This window comes from Charadrius vociferus, unplaced genomic scaffold (assembly GCF_000708025.1).
Source record: "Charadrius vociferus isolate BGI_N301 unplaced genomic scaffold, ASM70802v2 scaffold50, whole genome shotgun sequence".
In the NCBI taxonomy this organism is placed as follows: domain Eukaryota; kingdom Metazoa; phylum Chordata; class Aves; order Charadriiformes; family Charadriidae; genus Charadrius; species Charadrius vociferus.
The window spans coordinates 992,596-1,010,316 of NW_009646445.1; the positions used below are offsets into that span (position 1 = coordinate 992,596).

Consider the following 17,721-nt stretch of genomic DNA (forward strand, 5'->3'; position numbering starts at 1 on the left):
TTGAGGGTCTCTGTCATGGTGATGAGACCAGTACAACAGTCATTACTGAGATTCTTCTGTGCTCATCTGCTTTTGCACTTTATTATGTGGAATAGATTGATGGGAGATGCATGAGTGGAACTGAAGGAATAATTTGGAAGGTGGAGGACTGGGAAGGGAAAACAACTTGGTCAAAAATACTAAATGTCACTTACTCATTTTGAGTAGTTGTCCCTTAAAGGGGTGTGGAGAATGACCTTGAAACAACATTGCTGTTAAGAAAATTGTGGGATTCAATGTGAAGTGATAATTGACATTCAAGCTTGATGCTTTTCTGCAGATTCAGATAATGACCCAAATCCAATCTTCCTGCAGGTTCAGATGATAATAACCTGAATTCAATCTTCTATGAACATTTAACCCGTTCCCTTCAGCACAGCCTATGCGGAGACTTGTTGTTGGGTCGCTGGGGAAACTATAGTACTGGGGACTGCTTCATCCTAGCCTCTGACTACCTCAACGCACTAGTACACCTTATAGAGATAGGAAATGGCTTGGTCACCTTCCAGCTGAGAGGGCTTGAGTTCAGAGGTGAGTGTGTTACGCTTCCTTAACTGTCTGTACTGAAAAGTGGACTTCTGCTTTGGAAACCTGAGTTATCTTCAGTTTGATCCTGTAAATTAATTGCTTTGAAAATGGGCTGCAGGGCCTCTTTATGACCCCATCACTTATGAGGAAAACTAGCTTGCTATCACAGAGTTGATGCTGAGTCTCTCTTTCCATTTTGGTGCAACATGGCTACCATAATTGATTATTAGGGACACCTAACTAAAATGTTATCCTAGAGTGATAAATTAAGCTAACAAAATCTTTCCTGTTCATTAGCGGATAGTTTACTTGGTGTTACAGAAACATAATCGAAGAGGGATTGGATTCTAAACACTTTTAAACACAAGCCAACATTAAAGCAATCACATAAAGCATTCAAGTCTTTCTTCTTTTCTCTATTTTCTCTGAAGGAACTTATTGCCAGCAACGAGAAGTAGAGGCCATCACTGAAGGTGTAGAGGAAGATGAAGGTTTCTGTTGCTGTGAACCAGGCCACCTTCCTCACATGCTTTCTTTTAATGCTGCCTTTGGGCAGCGCTGGCTGGCTTGGGAAGTGCTTGTGACAAAGTATGTTCTGGAGGGTTATAGCATCACTGACAACAGTGCAGCTTCCATGCTTCAAGTCTTTGATCTCCGGAAAATTCTCACTACTTACTATGTGAAGGTATGATTCCCATCAGTACAACCCTTGAGGGGAGGTATGCTGGATCACATCTAGGAACAATGGCCTGTCCTGAATTTTCATATGAGTATCATAGAATGTGATACAAGTTATAGATGTATGAACACCTTCATCAAAGTAGGGCAGAGTTTGCCGAACTGATGGTTACTTAATACTCTGGTGCATGAGCAGGACCATGACCCTGTAGTCTAGAACAGAGAGAGGGCACTTTTTAGTTGAAGTAGAAACTTGAAAGCTGTTACCCAAATCTAATACCAGTGTCGAAAATAAGTTAAATAGTGTGTTTCTCTTGGAGAAAGCCAAGCTGCTTCAGTCTTTAAATGCTGTTGAACCCCTCTTGTCGGTGTTCTAAGAGGACTCCAGGTCTCAGTTTGCTAATTGAGATCTTTCATAAGCGATCCTCTTTCAGAAAGCTGAAAACTATCAGATTGAAATATTTCCAAGATGCTCACTGACCCACACAATTTGTTGTGGGCCTGTGGCCCCCCTTCACCCCCCCCACCCCCCCCCAAAGAAAACAACCCAAGGGTGTTAAACTGTCTTGTCTTTTATTTAACATCTGATTTTATTTACATCTGAATTCTTTAGGAATCCTGTATCTAAACCTCCATGTTAACTAGATAAAAATTCCCATGTATTTGTCTTTCTGCAAAGTTACAGTGAGTCCTGTCCCAATCCTTTTTTCTTTTCCTTATTGCTTCAGTGCCTGCTTCAGAAATCTTGATAGTCTTTGAAAAATATGCCTCTATACAAATCTGTATTACACTTTCTGTGCAAATTTTTTGCATCTCTGAGCCAAATAAATGCTATTGTGTATCAGTTTTGTTCATTACCAGGAAAATAATGCAAACAAGTTGAAACAATTGAGACTGCTGACTTTTTTTATTGCAATACTAACTCATCTTTTTGACTACTACTGTTTCAGGGAATCATCTACTATGTCACAACATCCCCTAAGCTAGAGGAATGGTTAGCTAATGAGACAATGCAGGAAGGACTGCGGTTGTGCACAGACCGCAATTATGTTGATGTAGACCCAACATTTAACCCAAATATTGATGAGGATTATGACCACCGTCTAGCAGGAATCTCGAGAGAGAGTTTCTGTATGATATATTTGAACTGGATAGAATATTGCTGCTCTCGAAGAGAAAAGGTAAGTATGAACATATGAGGAAAGCCGTTCACTATTCTAGCATGGTTGCATTTTTTTTCCCCTCTTGGTTTGATTTACAGGCTGGTTTAATATTGTTTTTTAAAATAAAGATTTATAATTGAAATATTAATTTATAGTTTACTGGTTTTGATCTTCTGCTTTTGAGATGTGAATTTAAATAAATTCTATAAGTAGTGTATGATTTAACCTGTTCATTAATGAATTTTCATTTACCAGTTCAAATCAATCAGTTGAATCTTAAGCATTTATCTACATACAAAAGGGTGTGTTTATAGAATTGACATTTTGTGCTTAGATGTCAGTGTTTACAAATCAACCCTAACTTAAACAAAAAAGTGCAAAACAACCCCCCCAAAAAAACAAATACCCTGTGCCAGCTTATAAGACTGACTAATTCTTTCTTGGTGGTCATGGTATGCCATTCCTCTCGACCACTGGGATTGTTGGCTTGTGAAAATTATCATGCTGTATTCAACCCTTTTCCCCTCTGCAAATCCTTTCACCTTTTAAATAGAAACATTAGTATGTTTGTAGAGGAATGCCTTGACTTCTTTCTTACTGTTCAAAAAAAAAAAAGTGATCTAGTCAAAGTAGCGTTGCCTTTGAGAATAAGCAAAAATTGATTGAGATTAAAGGGACAGGCATATAATTGGAAATTATGTGTTTAATGAAGGATCTGAGACTTCAGAGTTGTTTTACTTTGGAGGTAAAAGATTAATTAGAAGCTCATTATAACAGGTGGAAGATCTAAAGCATTCTGCAGTCAGATGGCAAACAGCTGAAGAAAAGTGTTTCCCTCCAAGTCACAATCTTGAGAAATATTTTGTGTAGGTATTGAAAATCAGGTTTAATCTCTAAAAAGAATGATAATATTATCTAAGGCGTATATATCTAGGTATATATACCCTATACAACTACTACTGGCTTTGAGCTGAGGGTGAATTTCCCCCAAATAAAGCTGTAGTCCAGGGACATTTTCAGTTAACTCAGAATTATATACTCCTAAGCAGTAAGTAAGAATCCACTTTATTCACTAAAAATATTTTGTCTTAACCCCATAATTTTGCTAGTCAGCAGTTTGCATACAAGATCCATGGTATCCATGAAGAATGTTACATGCATCTGTTCAGCTTACCAGGTCTCTTATTTCAAATATGTGTGTATGCTTATGTATACTTATTTCAAGTATGTGTGTACCTGCCTCTACAAGTATTCTATGTACTTGAAAAACTTTTAATAAACAATTCTTATTGAAAATCTGAGCAAAAGTAACTGGTGTGGTAAGTACTTGAGTTTGTGTACCATTGTTTGTGTTTGGGTCTTTTTACTATGTCTGGCAGAACGGTTTTTCTGTGGTGATTTCTTTACTCCATTTACCTGAATATTCTTTTTTTTTTTTTCTTCTGTTATTATAAGCCACTGGATTCAAGTAAAGACTCACCCCTGGTGACGTTGTGTTATGGACTGTGTGTTCTGGGGCGGAGAGCATTGGGAACAGCTTCACATCATATGTCTAGGTAATAAAATATTGTTGCAAGCTTCCTTTCCTCAAAATCCCTCTGGGTTGATAGGGTAGGTATTAGAGGAATACCTCTTCATAAAAGAAATAGATATTTAATGTCATCTTTCTGTGAAGTGGACAGATATGCTCTGTAACCTGTGTTGGTTATAGCAGCCAGTGAAAGGTAACCGAAGAACAGCAAATGAGGGAGAACTTGAATTTAAGCATTCTGTTTCATTAAACTAATGCAAGGTAAATTCTAGTGTGGGTAAGGACCAGTTATAACTGCTGAAAAAACCAAGAACTGGTTGAGTTGTAAAAATAACCTCAATTTCCTGTTCCAAGTATGTGCCCTATATGGAAATAGGGGGAAGAAGAGGACGGCTTCTTAAAATGAAGAACACGTGTATCTTGACAGAAGTTAGATCAGACCATTACGAGAAGTTTCTCAGTTTAGCTGCTGCTGTGGCGAGCAGTTGTGTTTTGTGCACATCTCCTTCAGCTTAACTCTGTCATCATACGGCAGCCTCTTGCAGACCGACAGCTCCAACTTTCTTTAGAAAGCCAATGTGAAATAGAGTTGTATGTTTCAGGAAAACACAAGGTGATGGTTTAAAAAGAAAATAGAAGAAGCATAATCGGATGTGGAAGCTATTGGTCAGCTGGGTGCCAACTGTAAAACCTGTTCTACTTTACTTTCAGGGAGACAGTGAACTAATTCTTCTAAGTACCAGCCAATTGCCCCCTGAAGGCCTTGCAGATAGGCAGTCGCAAGAGTGATCAGAACATGTTTGATTTTTCACTCCTAAGTTAGCTTAGTAAAAGGAAACGGTGCCTTTAAGCATGAGGATGTTGTCAACATTTTTAATTTGTACTAAAACATGCACAGCTGAAGCTACATGTCCTCCTTAACTGGTCCCTTGTGGTGTTATATTCCCTGAAAAGTTTTCTCTTGAAAAATATTTAGAATAATGTCAGGCATTCCTCACAGTATTCCTGTTTACTTTAGTCCATGTAAATAGTCTATTGCATGTATGGTTTATTCATTACGTGTTCAGTGCACATGGACATTTAGTGCCAAGCTTTGCTTACACACACATCCTTACTTGTATGTTCTCTTCTTCCTGTCTTATCCTATAAGTTATCTTCATAGAGGAGAATTGTGTGCCTTTCTGTACAGTTCAGTATTTTCTACTCTTGTCAGTGATGGTAATTGTGGATATGTTAGTATTTCTGTTAATATTTGGGCTATTTTCTTCATTTCCCCCCACACCCCTCCCCAACAGTAACCTGGAATCCTTCTTGTATGGCCTGCATGCCCTGTTTAAGGGTGACTTCCGTATATCTTCAATTAGAGATGAATGGATCTTTGCTGACATGGAATTACTGAGGAAAGTAGTGGTTCCTGGAATACGGATGTCACTTAAGTTACATCAGGTGAGAAGTTACACAGGGAGATGTCTCCAGTTCTTTTTATTTCTGTGTGTTTGTTCTTTAAAAAATAAGCAGCTGGGAGAGAAAAAAAGAGGGAGAGGCTAAAAGGACATGATAGAGATAGACAATTGAAAATGATATGTTGTCTTGTCCTTTGTTTTATTATAGCTCATGTGGAAGGTGATACAGATGAAAAGGGAATGTAGTTTATGCTCAGAGCTTGAAAATTACATCAAATGTTGATCAGAGAACATGTCAAGCCCTGTTTCATATTCATCTAGAGATAATTCCCTTATGAACAGCCTCTCTGGTATTTTCCCTCCCTCTTCCCCTCCCCGCATGTATGTAAGTGGCTTAAAAAGTTATCATGCTGTTCAAAGCTGTACAGCCCTCCCAACAATGGAAGTTGGTTTTCTTGTTCTTTTTTCCATGAAGTGTTGTAATAAAAGACACTTGGGCGTTACTCACTGGTGGCGTCAGTAAGGTTTCAGGTAAGAATGAAGGTTGCTTTTCAATAAGCTGAAATTGGGGTTAGTCTTCAGAGTGAAGTGAGGGCGAAGAACGACAATCTCAAATTCTGTCCAGTGCATCTATTAACTAAGCTTAGCAAGTACAAGAAAGCATGTGCTGAGTGATAAGCACTCTGTGAGGATGGGAAAAGTTGTTGGTACTCTACAAGAACAGATCGTTTGAAAATCATAGTAAGTAAGCAAATCTTAGTTGCACTTTTTAAATAATTAGTTTCTTTTTTTGCCTTCATTGCAGTATAGAAATCCCCCAAAGCTCGCAGTGACTGAATAAACTCCCTCATGTAATGCAGACTCCCTGAATTTAGCAGAATGTGTATGTTAGAACTACATGTAGGAAAGTAGAATAATTATAAAATCATTGTTGAAAACAGCAGAAGTACTACTCTGAAGTGTTCTCACTATATTTGGGTTACTGTGCAGAATGGGCTTGAATTAAATCAGAGAATGAAAAGTGAGAAAAAAACGAACAAGTCTAACAAGAAAAAGTTTTTTCTGAACATTATTGTATTAATCTCTAAAGGGTGATTTTTATTCACTTGCAGTGCAATAGCATATCGAGGCTTCAACCAGTGTTGGAAATTTAGCTATTAACCACTATCCTTTTTTAAGTGGAAAGTAATGTAACCTAATACTGAATAGAACTTGTAAATTTTGTGTTTCTACTTGACTGGCAGTAATGTAAGTTGTGTGGTAGTATCTGATGCTGAAATAGTCTGTCATCAAGTATTAATGTGAACTTTTAATGGTGAACACAGATAAACCTTATTGGTCTTCCTCCTATTGCTATTTTCATATAATCCCATCTCAGTGAATAATCAATGCTTAAATGTGTTTTACATTTGGAGACTTGTGAATAAGCAAAGAAGCTAAACCTAAAATGCTTTTGCAGGCAATATAAATAGATATAAATCTAGTGTAAAATTCAACTAGAAAATTACTTCAATCAATAATAGACAGATCCTTCCAATTATTTTGTTCAAGTTAAAAAAAGGAAGCAAACAGAACTGACCTGTGGGAAAATAGATAGTCTTAAAAAATATTAGATACTTATAAGAGATCATTGTTAAAGTCTAACTTTGTGTAAGCACTGAGCCTTTCAAGAGTTTGAGGTGTGAAATGTTTGATTTTTATATGTAGTTATATCTGAAATGGTAATCTTATCTTACTGAACATGTGTTCTTGGAAACAGGATCACTTCACTTCTCCAGATGAATATGATGATCCTTCTGTCCTTTATGAAGCCATAACAACCCATGAAGAAAATCTAGTTATAGCACATGAAGGGGACCCTGCCTGGCGGAGTGCAGTCCTTTCCAATTCTCCCTCCCTCCTTGCTCTGCGTCATGTGATGGATGATGGCACCAATGAATATAAAATCATTATGCTGAATAAGCGGTATCTCAGTTTCAGGGTCATAAAGGTAAGCTTTGTGCACATTCCACAACATTGACAGTCTGTTGTAATATATTACAGCTATACCAAACTGCTGCTTCAACTCAAACCATTACTTTTTTGTTACTGATCTGTAATTGCTAGGGCTGCTTCTTCTCATGTAGTGGAAGTATTTAATCAGAAAATCAGTTCCTGGTTTAAAATATCTTTATTTTTCATCCCATTCTTAGATTTGTTCTAGTCTTGCTGTTGCAGCCTGTGTCCATAAATTCAGCCTTTTAAAGAAGTGAATATGAATGTTTGCAGTTCTGCAGTGCAATATTACATATGCTCGTGAAGGCTTAAGTATAGCAGGGCAGTCGCACACACTCTCATTGTTTCACTTTCTGACACAGCCTTTCTGCTTGGCTTTTGCAGGTGAATAAGGAGTGTGTGCGTGGCCTGTGGGCAGGACAACAGCAGGAACTTGTCTTCCTGCGTAATCGGAATCCAGAACGAGGAAGTATCCAAAACGCAAAACAAGCTCTGAGGAACATGATCAACTCCTCTTGTGACCAGCCAATTGGATACCCAATCTACGTCTCACCTTTGACTACTTCCTATTCAGATAGTCATGAACAGCTAAAGGAGATTCTTGGGGGAGCTATCAGCTTAGGAAACATCAGAAACTTCATAGTGTCTACATGGCACAGGTGAGCCAAGGAAATGAGTTCTCATTAGCATGTGTTCATACTCTCATATTCCATTAACTAGTCTTGTACGTACCAATACAGCATAATTTATCATATTCAGCCACATAAAAATAAATGACTTTTATTGCAGGCACATCTGTAGCGTCATATTCAGCCACATAAAAATAAATAAGTCTTGACTTTTATTGCAGGCACATCTGTAGCAAATGGCAAATGCTTTGGTACAGTGTCCTGGTTTGAGGTGAAATCTTCAAGGCATATGAGTAATATGCCACAAACTATGTAAATGAGAGCTCGGAAAAAACAGGACAGAAAGTCTAGACGCAAGAACTACATCTTTGGTTCTAACATCAGGTTTGATAGTGAGACACAATGCAACTTCTGTATTATTTTTTTCAGTACCACCACTTTGCAGTTTATAATACCATCTTTACAGAATCAGGACTATTTGGTAGGGTTCCTGTCTAACAAACATTTAGCATGCAAGTGCTGATATTAATGTTGTTTGGGTATGCTTATGCATAGTAACACAAGCTTTAGCTGTTGTCCAGAATTTCTTGAGTGCTTATAAATACCTGTATGTTGAAGCCAGAACAAGTAACGGGAGTGGTAATAATATAATCCTCCTTCCACATGACCCCTCCGTAACCCAGGACAAGCTTATGCTGTGCTGTGTTGTATAGGCCATGAGAACTTCTGCTGCACTTCTGGCCCCTTGTGACTGTGCCTGCAAAAGCAACAGCGGCAGCTGTGTGTAACATTCAGAAACATGCATCCCAGTTCTTACCAGTTGCAGAAGCTGGTGCCATAGTTGGAAGAGTCCTGTAACTGTTCTAACGGTCACATTTACACTTGGACGTCCAGAGCACATCAAAACGGAATGTGCTGCTTCACCCCAGAATCTGCCACGCTTATGGCAGTCTGTGGCGTTTGTCTTCTGTCACCATCTGCTTGTTGGACACGTGGATAGAATAACAGGTGGAAGTATGATACAGAACAGTATTTGCATCTAAGCTGTGTGTGCTTCAGCACTCTGGATCCCAGGGGCAAATAAAATTGGAAAGGAGTGCTCGGTGTATTTGAGTGTGACAGAAAAAAAATACAATAGAAAGTAGGAATTGAAGGGAAGAGGAATGTGCAGTGTTTTTTTTGTCCATCTGAAGCTTATTAATGCAAAGAATGTGGTGAAAATTCTGTTTGGTTATGTACACTGGAAAATGTTGGCTAACCTACTGTCTGAATGTTCAAAATTCATATGAGAATTTGTGGTTCAAATAATTGCAGTATATGCTTCAAACACCTGAGTACATTACTGAAGGTAACAAGAAACCAAATACATGAAAAAGAAAAAAAGTAATTATTTTCTTGCTCAGCTGAATAGACAAAGATTTTGTAGTAAAAGAATACACGACTGGTGTGTTAAGGAGCATAAATTTTACTAAACCAGGATGTTCTACCAGCATTTGATATTTAGGATTTTATGGCTTATTACACTTCAGAGGTGGCTTGATTTTTCAAAAGTTATTTTATATGAGCCATTTGGCTTGTCATAAACAACTGTTACTTGAATAGCTGTCATGAAGAAAATTGCAATCTCTTAGAAAGCAACGTTTATATTTGCAAAGCATATTCTGAGGAAAATAAAGTCAAATTTTATCTGATTGTAGGGAATGCTGTGGATTGTGCTGAGTAAAGCCTTTTGCTTGTCATCATAAGGCATTTTTTAGAATCCCAGTGATTAGGAGGCCTGACTTAATGTGTCAATTGCATTGTTTTCAGACTGAGGAAAGGCTGTGGAGCTGGCTGCAATAGCGGTGGTAATATTGAAGATTCAGATGCTGGAGGTGGAGCTTCTTGCACAAGTAACAATGCAACTATCAATGAATCGCAGAGCAGCATGTCACAAGGAGGAGGGAATGCAACTACAGGGCAGGGACCTGGAGCAGTACAGCATCCTCCTGTTGCAGCTCATTCCACAACTCTTCCTGCAGCTCATCCACCAACTCATCCCTCCACTCTGGGTAAAGTTAAAATAAAACAAAGCAACAATTTTATACAAGTACAGTCCTATTGCTGGAACTGGCCTTTTCAGCTCTCTGGATCAGGCCTAAGTTAAAAGAAAAAAACAAACAAAAGAGACTTCATGTAGTGTTAGCACCTGCTGGATTCATCTCTAACTGCAGTGCTGTTTTCTGCAATGCAAGGTTCCCAAACAGAGATTTGAGCAATAGGGGTTGTGTTGCCAACATAGATTAAATAACTTTTTATAACACGTCTCTACAGATTGGATCTTTTCAATTCTGTGGTATTGTCTGAAAATGCTAAACTTGTCATTTTTTGTGAATTTCTTTATATTTCTTACTTATACAGTGGAATGGATTCTCTAGTATTTTAGCTGAATCCTATCCAGGAGTCCGTAGGGATCTGTAGCTAGGGAGGTGATAAACAGTAAAGCTGAGAAAAAGCTTTCCAAAAGCTGCCTTTACTCACAAAGCATGTAAAAGTGTATGTAGTTGAATGAACTTTTGGTTTTTTACACAACATAATTAGGGCTATCAGCTGTGGAGAGGTATCTACAAGTATGGGAAAACCAATGACACCAATGTTCCTAAACTGCAATCCTCTTTTTCACTTTAAGTGTATTAAATGTTTCTGAACTTGTTTAAAAACAGCTTTTGCGCTAACAAATATTTTTATTCAATCTTTGAACATCCAGTCAAAGCATATTAAGAAAGAATATATAGTATTTTGAAACGTGGACATCTCTGTCTTAATGCCTTAAGTATGGGAAACTTAAGTGTTAATATTAAGAAACAAATTGTTAATGCGGGAAGAGCACGGCTGAAGCGTTTGTCAAGCTACTTTTTCATGTAGGGATTGTGAATTGAACAGAATATGAAATTCCAAGATAAGCCAAAGGAAACTTATTCAAATGCTCTGCTGTACAAAATGCAACGGAGATCTTCTGCAGTATGGCTGTTTCAGATGTTGTTGATTAGACCCATCAGTTTTGTATCTTAAGTGCTGAAACATTTGTGTGTTGGCAATCTAATGTGTGTGGGAGGCTTTATCAAACTCCTGATTCTGTATCTTTTACTTTTAGGCACCAGTCACAGCTCTCACTCTGTGCAGTCGAGCCTTGTCAGACATTCCCCTGCCCGTGCCTCAGTAGCTAGCCATTCATCTTATTGCTACGGCAGTCGTCATTCATCTCTTCGCACATCCACAACAGGCTTTGTGCCTTGTCGGCGCTCTTCCACCAGTCAGATATCCCTTCGTAACCTCCCATCATCCATCCAGTCCCGCCTATCTATGGTGAACCAAATGGAACCTACTGGCCAGACTGGGGTCAGCGCGCAGCATGGACTGCCCTCTTCTAGCAGCTCCAGCCAAAGCATCCCAGCCTGTAAACAGCATGCCCTTGTGGGCTTTCTAGGGACAGAAGGAGGGAGTAATGCAACTGAAACTCAGTCAGGTGGTAATGCAAGCCCTGCAAATCAAATGCAAGCCAAAAAGGATGACGTTATTTACAGAATTCAGGTGAATAGTCCAGAAGAACGAGTTAACCTGTGCTTCCACGTGCTTTTGTTAGTGTTACCTTGTATGTTGTTGAAATCGCTACTTTTAAATGCAGAGTCTGGAATGTCTCAGTATACAACTGTTGTGCAGTATTTGGAGAACTAATGTGAGGAAAAGGTTTTCTGGACAACCAGCCTTCCTGCATGCTTAGACATCCCTGTTTACATTACTTACATGTTTTGCTGTAGCGCAGCTTTGAGAATGTCGGCTGAACTCAGTTCCACTTCAGATTTGGTTTGCCTTTAGCTTTACATGTTGTAATGAATAAATAGCTTCATTTGCAGGGCAGAATGCAACTAGCTTTTTTCTTTTAAACAAGTAGATTTTCCACAAAAGTAAGTGTAAAAATACTCACTTTCGCTTTCATATATATTTACTCATTTTCATATGTGTTTATTCTTTGGTTATTGCCTCAATTCTGGGCTTACTGAGCAGCAAACAGTACACCATTGATTAAGTTAATCATGACAGCCTTACTTGTTTTGTGAAAACCCAGAAATTTGTATTCTTGCTCTTCTAGTTTTTATTAGCCCCACATATGTGTCTCTAGCAGTGTATTAGTGGGAAACAACAAGAAGTGTATTTAATAGGATCGATTGTAACAAATGTGATTTCATTGCTGATATCACCTCATTTTAGAGTAATCCTTAGTAAACTTAGTAGACTGCATCATAGTGGGCAAAGTTTAAAAATTAATTTTGCAGGTCTGTGCTTAGTAGCTTTCCTTTGCACGCAAGGGTCCTTTTATGAAACTACTTAATTCCCTCTGTGTGAGGAGGATACAGGCAAAGTTGACACGTGCCCTTGGATAGCGGGCATTATGCGGTTCTCTCTGCCCTTGAATAGGGAAGAAGTTTTCAGTTGTTTTCTCCTGCTGCCCCTGTGGAAAGGCCAGTTTACTTCAAAACACGGAGTGGGTCTCAACTAACCATGCTATTAGATAAATAGTTCTTCAGTTTAACAGTAAATTCTCTAAGACCATGTTTCTTAAGATATTCTGTAAGAAGTGATGAGCCAGTTTTGACAGCTCCTCATCACCACTTAACTCTTCCCTGCTAGTGCAGCATGTGCTGCCAATGCTTATGTTGTGCCAGCTCCTCAGACCCTGCCGTGAGCCCGTGTAACTGAAAGAAGGGGTGGGAAAGGGAACCAGAGCTGCTGCTTCAGACAGCAGTGAGCTACTTTATTGTCAGCTGTGCCTGAAACCACCACCTCACTTCCAAATTCTGTGCTGCTCAGGCTTCTTCGTAGCCTGGAGCTTGTTTCCAACATTGAAATTTGGTCAGAAATAGATTTCTATGGGTTAAAGTCAGTTCTCTGGAAGTATGCAAAAGGTTACAGTTTATCTGTTTCTTTTAAATTTTGGCTGAACTAACAGTCAAAACTCAATTCCTACTTATAGTTAATGGATCCCAGTCAAGTACTGGAAGGGATCAACGTGTCAAAAAGGAAAGAGCTGCAGTGGCCAGATGAGGTGATACGGCTAAAAGCTGGAAGAAACAGCTGGAAAGACTGGAGTCCTCAGGAAGGCATGGAAGGCCATGTAAGTTTTGCGTAGAAGTTGACAAGCTAATTTTGAAAAAGGCTTGATTCTATGGCAATCTGCCTAGATGTCAAGGCCAAAGATACATGCCGTAGTAAGTGGGATCAGCAGCTGTCCTCCAAGTCACTGTTGCTGGAAGAGCAGGTCTAGCGGAGGGCTATTTCTGCAACTGTAGCCGAAAGATGCAGAATCATGATTTAAACGTAGTCGACCACCTCTCCTTCCTTGCCTTCTTCCAGCTCTTGTCATGAACTCTCAGGCATTGTGCTCATTCATCCAACCTTCATTTTCCTTTCCTCAAACTGTCAATCCTTGAGCAAATACAGGAGGTCGATTTACTGAGTCCTTAATTGAATAGTTAACAGTATTTGTTTTTAAGTTATTCAGATGAAAATAGAGCCAAGTAAGCTTGTATTTAGATATCTTTTTATTATATAATAGGTACGTGATAGGTGTTTACTTTTCTTTGAGAAGGAAATCTGCTGTAACTAAAACTTGCAAAAGACTATGACTTAAAACTCCATCTCCCTTTTCCCTAGGGTGTTGTATCTGCATTTTATAGAAATTCACTGCATTAGTTAGAAAACTTATCTCCCAATTTAGGCTCTCTTTAGGAAGAAAAAAAACTAGCTCTGAGGCTTTTTAGTTTTTACTGAGGCATACATTCTTTCGAGACTTTTGTGTCTATAAAGATGCTCCAGTGGGTATTCTTTCAGTGATAAATAGTAAAAGGGAAAAGTCAATGACACTGTGTCTCCGTTGGTTCATCAATACAACTGTATTTTCATTTGGAATATGTCTGTTCTGACACTTTATAAGAAGTTGCTTTGATTGATTGCTTACCTCAAGGAGTTACCTGGAGGCATTATTTATAAATTGGATTCGGGGGCTGGATTTTGCTGTCCACATCACTGTAGATGTATGTGCAAACTTCAGGTAAGAAATGGCAATATGCTGATAACAAAGTGTATGCCAAATCTACCTCTGTGAAGGAAGGGCCCTGGAAATAAATTCTTTCCACAAATAATTGTATCATAGCTGATGGTCCACTCTTAAGATAGTAGAGGTATCTTGTAGGTAACACCTAGGAGTAGAATGCTGTCGTAAACATTTGTAGTTATGTTCGGTTTAGGTGTTATGCTTTTGGAATTTGTGTTAGCTATTGTGGGTCAAGAATATCGTAAAGATGGTGAATATAAAGGGTTATGTTGAAACATGGCCTGTTGCCTAGTATCATGGGACAGTGGGTTTTTTTTCAGGAGTTCGTGAGTGTCTTGCAAATTGCAGTATGCTGACATGTACAGTGATTGATGTTACAGAAAGATTAAAACAAGAGGATTTGAAGGTCAGAGTAAGCTACTGTTCCGAATGCTTCTCATCTATTTTTAGTGCAGCATACTGGCAGGGTTTTTTTAGAAGAGCATCTTTTAACCTAAGAAGAAAGAGGGAAAGCACCGGATTATACTATGTGGGATTAGGAGGAGAGGATTTAACTTGATGACATAGTTTCCACTGCCTGCTTCAGCTGCCTGTGGTTAAACATACTAGTATCAGTAAGCCATTAGCTCCTAGGACAGTCTTCCCTTTCTGACCCTGCAGCTGCGGTTCTTTCTGGAAACAGGCAGAAATGATTCTTACCTGCTGAAATGCTGCTCATTGGGCAGTTTACCGGACAAAGCCTTATGTCAGTGCTCTTGGTATAAAGTTCAGCACTCAGTTGTTTAAAAACTTCCTACTACATAGAAAAAAGTAGTTTTTCTAACTTTGCTTTTTCTTTTGCTGAGCATACAGTACAGTCTATATGATACACAAAGACATTATTGGGTTTATTCAAGGGAGTGAAATGTAGCAATTCTCTTTATATTGTGGCTCCTTTTTCCACAACTTTGAGATTAAGGTATACTCAGCATTATCTTTCTGTGATAGTGGACACTGGCATGCAGAAGAACCTTCCCTGCCCCCCCTCAAGAGATTCTTATCACTTCTTGACTATCTAGTGACGTTATTTTGCATGTTATGAGTCACTTATGGGGATCAAATATACGCCAATCCTGATAGAAGAGATGGTAAAACTGAGTGTGGGGGGATGGTTGCTGGGAGTTATAATCTATGTAAAACTTTTGCATATACACAGTTTTAAGGAGCCACAATATTGATGCCTTTGGAGTCAGCCCTTAGCTATCTCAAAGGCACCATTTTTAAGTTGGACACCAAGGATGTAGTACTCGGGCTTTATTGGGAAATGTTTTATGTGTCTGGGGATAGAATGTTCTTGGCCTCACTCCATACAGCAGCATTAAAAGTTTATTTGGACAGATTTTGATGAAGTCAGACTTGAACAGACCACTTAAATATCATGCTGTTGCATCAAATGAAGGGGAACTAAAGATGTGATGCTTCCTTGGCTGAAACTCTCTCCCTGTGGATGTGGTGTAGATCTCATGCAGTGGACAAAGCTGAATCTCCTTCACCCAGTGTTAAAGAAATTGGCAGCTGTCAGCTGGGTATAGTGAGGATTAAGAGGGGGTCTCTTGGATTTGGTCTTGGAAGATGTAGGTTACTTGTGGTCTTCTGTCCTTTTTTCCCCACCTCTATCTTTAGAACTTTTGAAAACTGTACTGTCCTGGATTTTGTAAAAATTAAGTTTGTTTATTTTACCTTACCTTGTCTTGAATTTAGGGTTCTTTTCCTACAGCTGGCAAATTTGAGATAATTCTATTTCTATGGAGCTAGCAATACTTAAAACCATGTTACTGGAGCATCCTTGTGGTTCCTTTGGGGCACCCAGAAGTTAACGGTATATTTTTATGGAGGCAGCTGAACAGAGACATACAAGGTCATACAAGGGCCTGTATGAAAAAGAGACCTTCTGATGGTCAGTATTAGGTGGGATCCTCGGAAGCAGCAGATCCAACAACTTCAATGCTATGGACACAAGGGAGTATTGGACAGTAGTTTGTGGTGGTGTTTCTGGAAACCTTTCCTTTTGTAATATGTTTTCATTTTAAATTGTCTTTGAATAATTTAATTTAAAAGATCAACCTTAAATTCACAGTGAGTAGGGAACAAAATTAGGGCAAGGAATCTGACTTAGAGGGCACAGTAGTTTACGCCTAACTCCTGATAAACTACAGTTTTCTGCTCTTGTGTGCTGCGTTACACTGAGGTATTTTAAAACTATTATAGCTAGAGCATCCCAATATCCCAAATCTGTAAGTGTACACTTTTTTCAATTGTTACGCACTTTGCATGAACTGTTTGGTTCTGATTTGGGTCAAGTTGTTTGTTACTGCTGAAATTCAAATCAAAGGCTGGCTGTTCTCAGGTAAGCTGCAGATCTCCAGCAAGACTTCATTGAAGTCTAGCACTTAGATTATTGCTCCTTTTGCCCTGTAACAGTCTTGAATTATCAGCCACAACTTTCATATGGCAGCTCTCCCTGTGGAACTTGCGGTTTATTATACGTTTTTTTTTCCCCTAGGTGATTCACCGCTGGGTGCCTTGCAGCAGAGATCCAAGTAGTCGGTCCCATATAGATAAAACCATCCTGCTGGTTCAAATCGAAGATAAATATGTTGCCGTTGTTGAAACTGGAGTCCTTGAACTTGGGGCTGAAGTGTAAATGTGTTTGAGACTGAAACTTCCCCTTCTCCAACGGTTCAAAAGAGAGAAGGGTCCAGAAGAAGCAGCTCCTGGAACATGAAACTTCGGTCCAGTTTTAGGAAAGGACTTGAAACACAGATTTGTCTAAGTCCCTTTCCCCAAATAAACAAGTGTAAGAAATTTTTTTTAAGAAACATTTGCATGAAGGATAGATTTGTTGAGACATATCTTTTTGTTTATAAATTTTGTTTCTGCATTGCGTAATGCTTTAAATCAACAAACTTTTCGGTTCTAAGATCAGAGCACCTCATATTTTTCTAATTGTTTTGCCAAAAATTGCCACGTCTTGTCACAAAACATTTGCATGAAGGATAGATTTGTTGAGACATATCTTTTTGTTTATAAATTTTGTTTCTGCATTGCGTAATGCTTTAAATCAACAAACTTTTCGGTTCTAAGATCAGAGCACCTCATATTTTTCTAATTGTTTTGCCAAAAATTGCCACGTCTTGTCACAGAATGCGTGGAATTCATCCACCTTATTTTAAAGAAATTGACTACAAACCTTCAGTTTGGTGAAACAGTGTAAGGGTTTCAGGTGTGGCAAGAAGAGACTGAACAGATGTATAGATTCTTATTCCTTATGAGCTAAACATTAATGAGAACTGCACTAATTTTTTACAGCAATGCACTAAAAACAACCCTGAGATTGCTGAGAACATTTATTTATATATATAAATATAAGTATATAAAATACCATTATTTAAATTGCCTTTGGGATTAATCCCCTCCCTCTCCATATACATGTTGATGGTAAGGGCTGTGCCATGGGTTTGGTTCTACGTTCTGTATTTCATACAAGTGCATTTGCTGCATCCTCTTCACAATAAATGGTAAAATAACAAACACATAGCAAAGCACCTGAGTATCCCTGTACTACATCAGACTCTCTTGTGGTGGCAGTGGTACCTCAAATCTGTACAATACATCTAGCTTTAAG

At 38.7% G+C, this 17,721-nt stretch overlaps 1 protein-coding gene across 1 annotated transcript in view; it reads left to right on the forward strand.

Moving 5' to 3' along the window:
* The window catches only part of PCNX (pecanex homolog (Drosophila)), an 80,744-nt gene extending 63,295 nt beyond the window's left edge, over positions 1–17,449 (forward strand). Inside the window, 13 exon segments of the mRNA XM_009882211.1 lie at positions 355–570; positions 999–1,252; positions 2,196–2,426; positions 3,864–3,964; positions 5,235–5,385; positions 7,102–7,332; positions 7,722–7,996; positions 9,776–10,017; positions 11,100–11,543; positions 12,430–12,488; positions 12,978–13,118; positions 16,600–16,916; positions 17,080–17,449. Of these exon segments, the coding sequence (XP_009880513.1) occupies positions 355–570; positions 999–1,252; positions 2,196–2,426; positions 3,864–3,964; positions 5,235–5,385; positions 7,102–7,332; positions 7,722–7,996; positions 9,776–10,017; positions 11,100–11,543; positions 12,430–12,488; positions 12,978–13,118; positions 16,600–16,740 (2,486 nt within the window). The 3' untranslated portion in view covers positions 16,741–16,916; positions 17,080–17,449.
* The last annotated feature ends 272 nt before the right edge of the window (positions 17,450–17,721 follow it).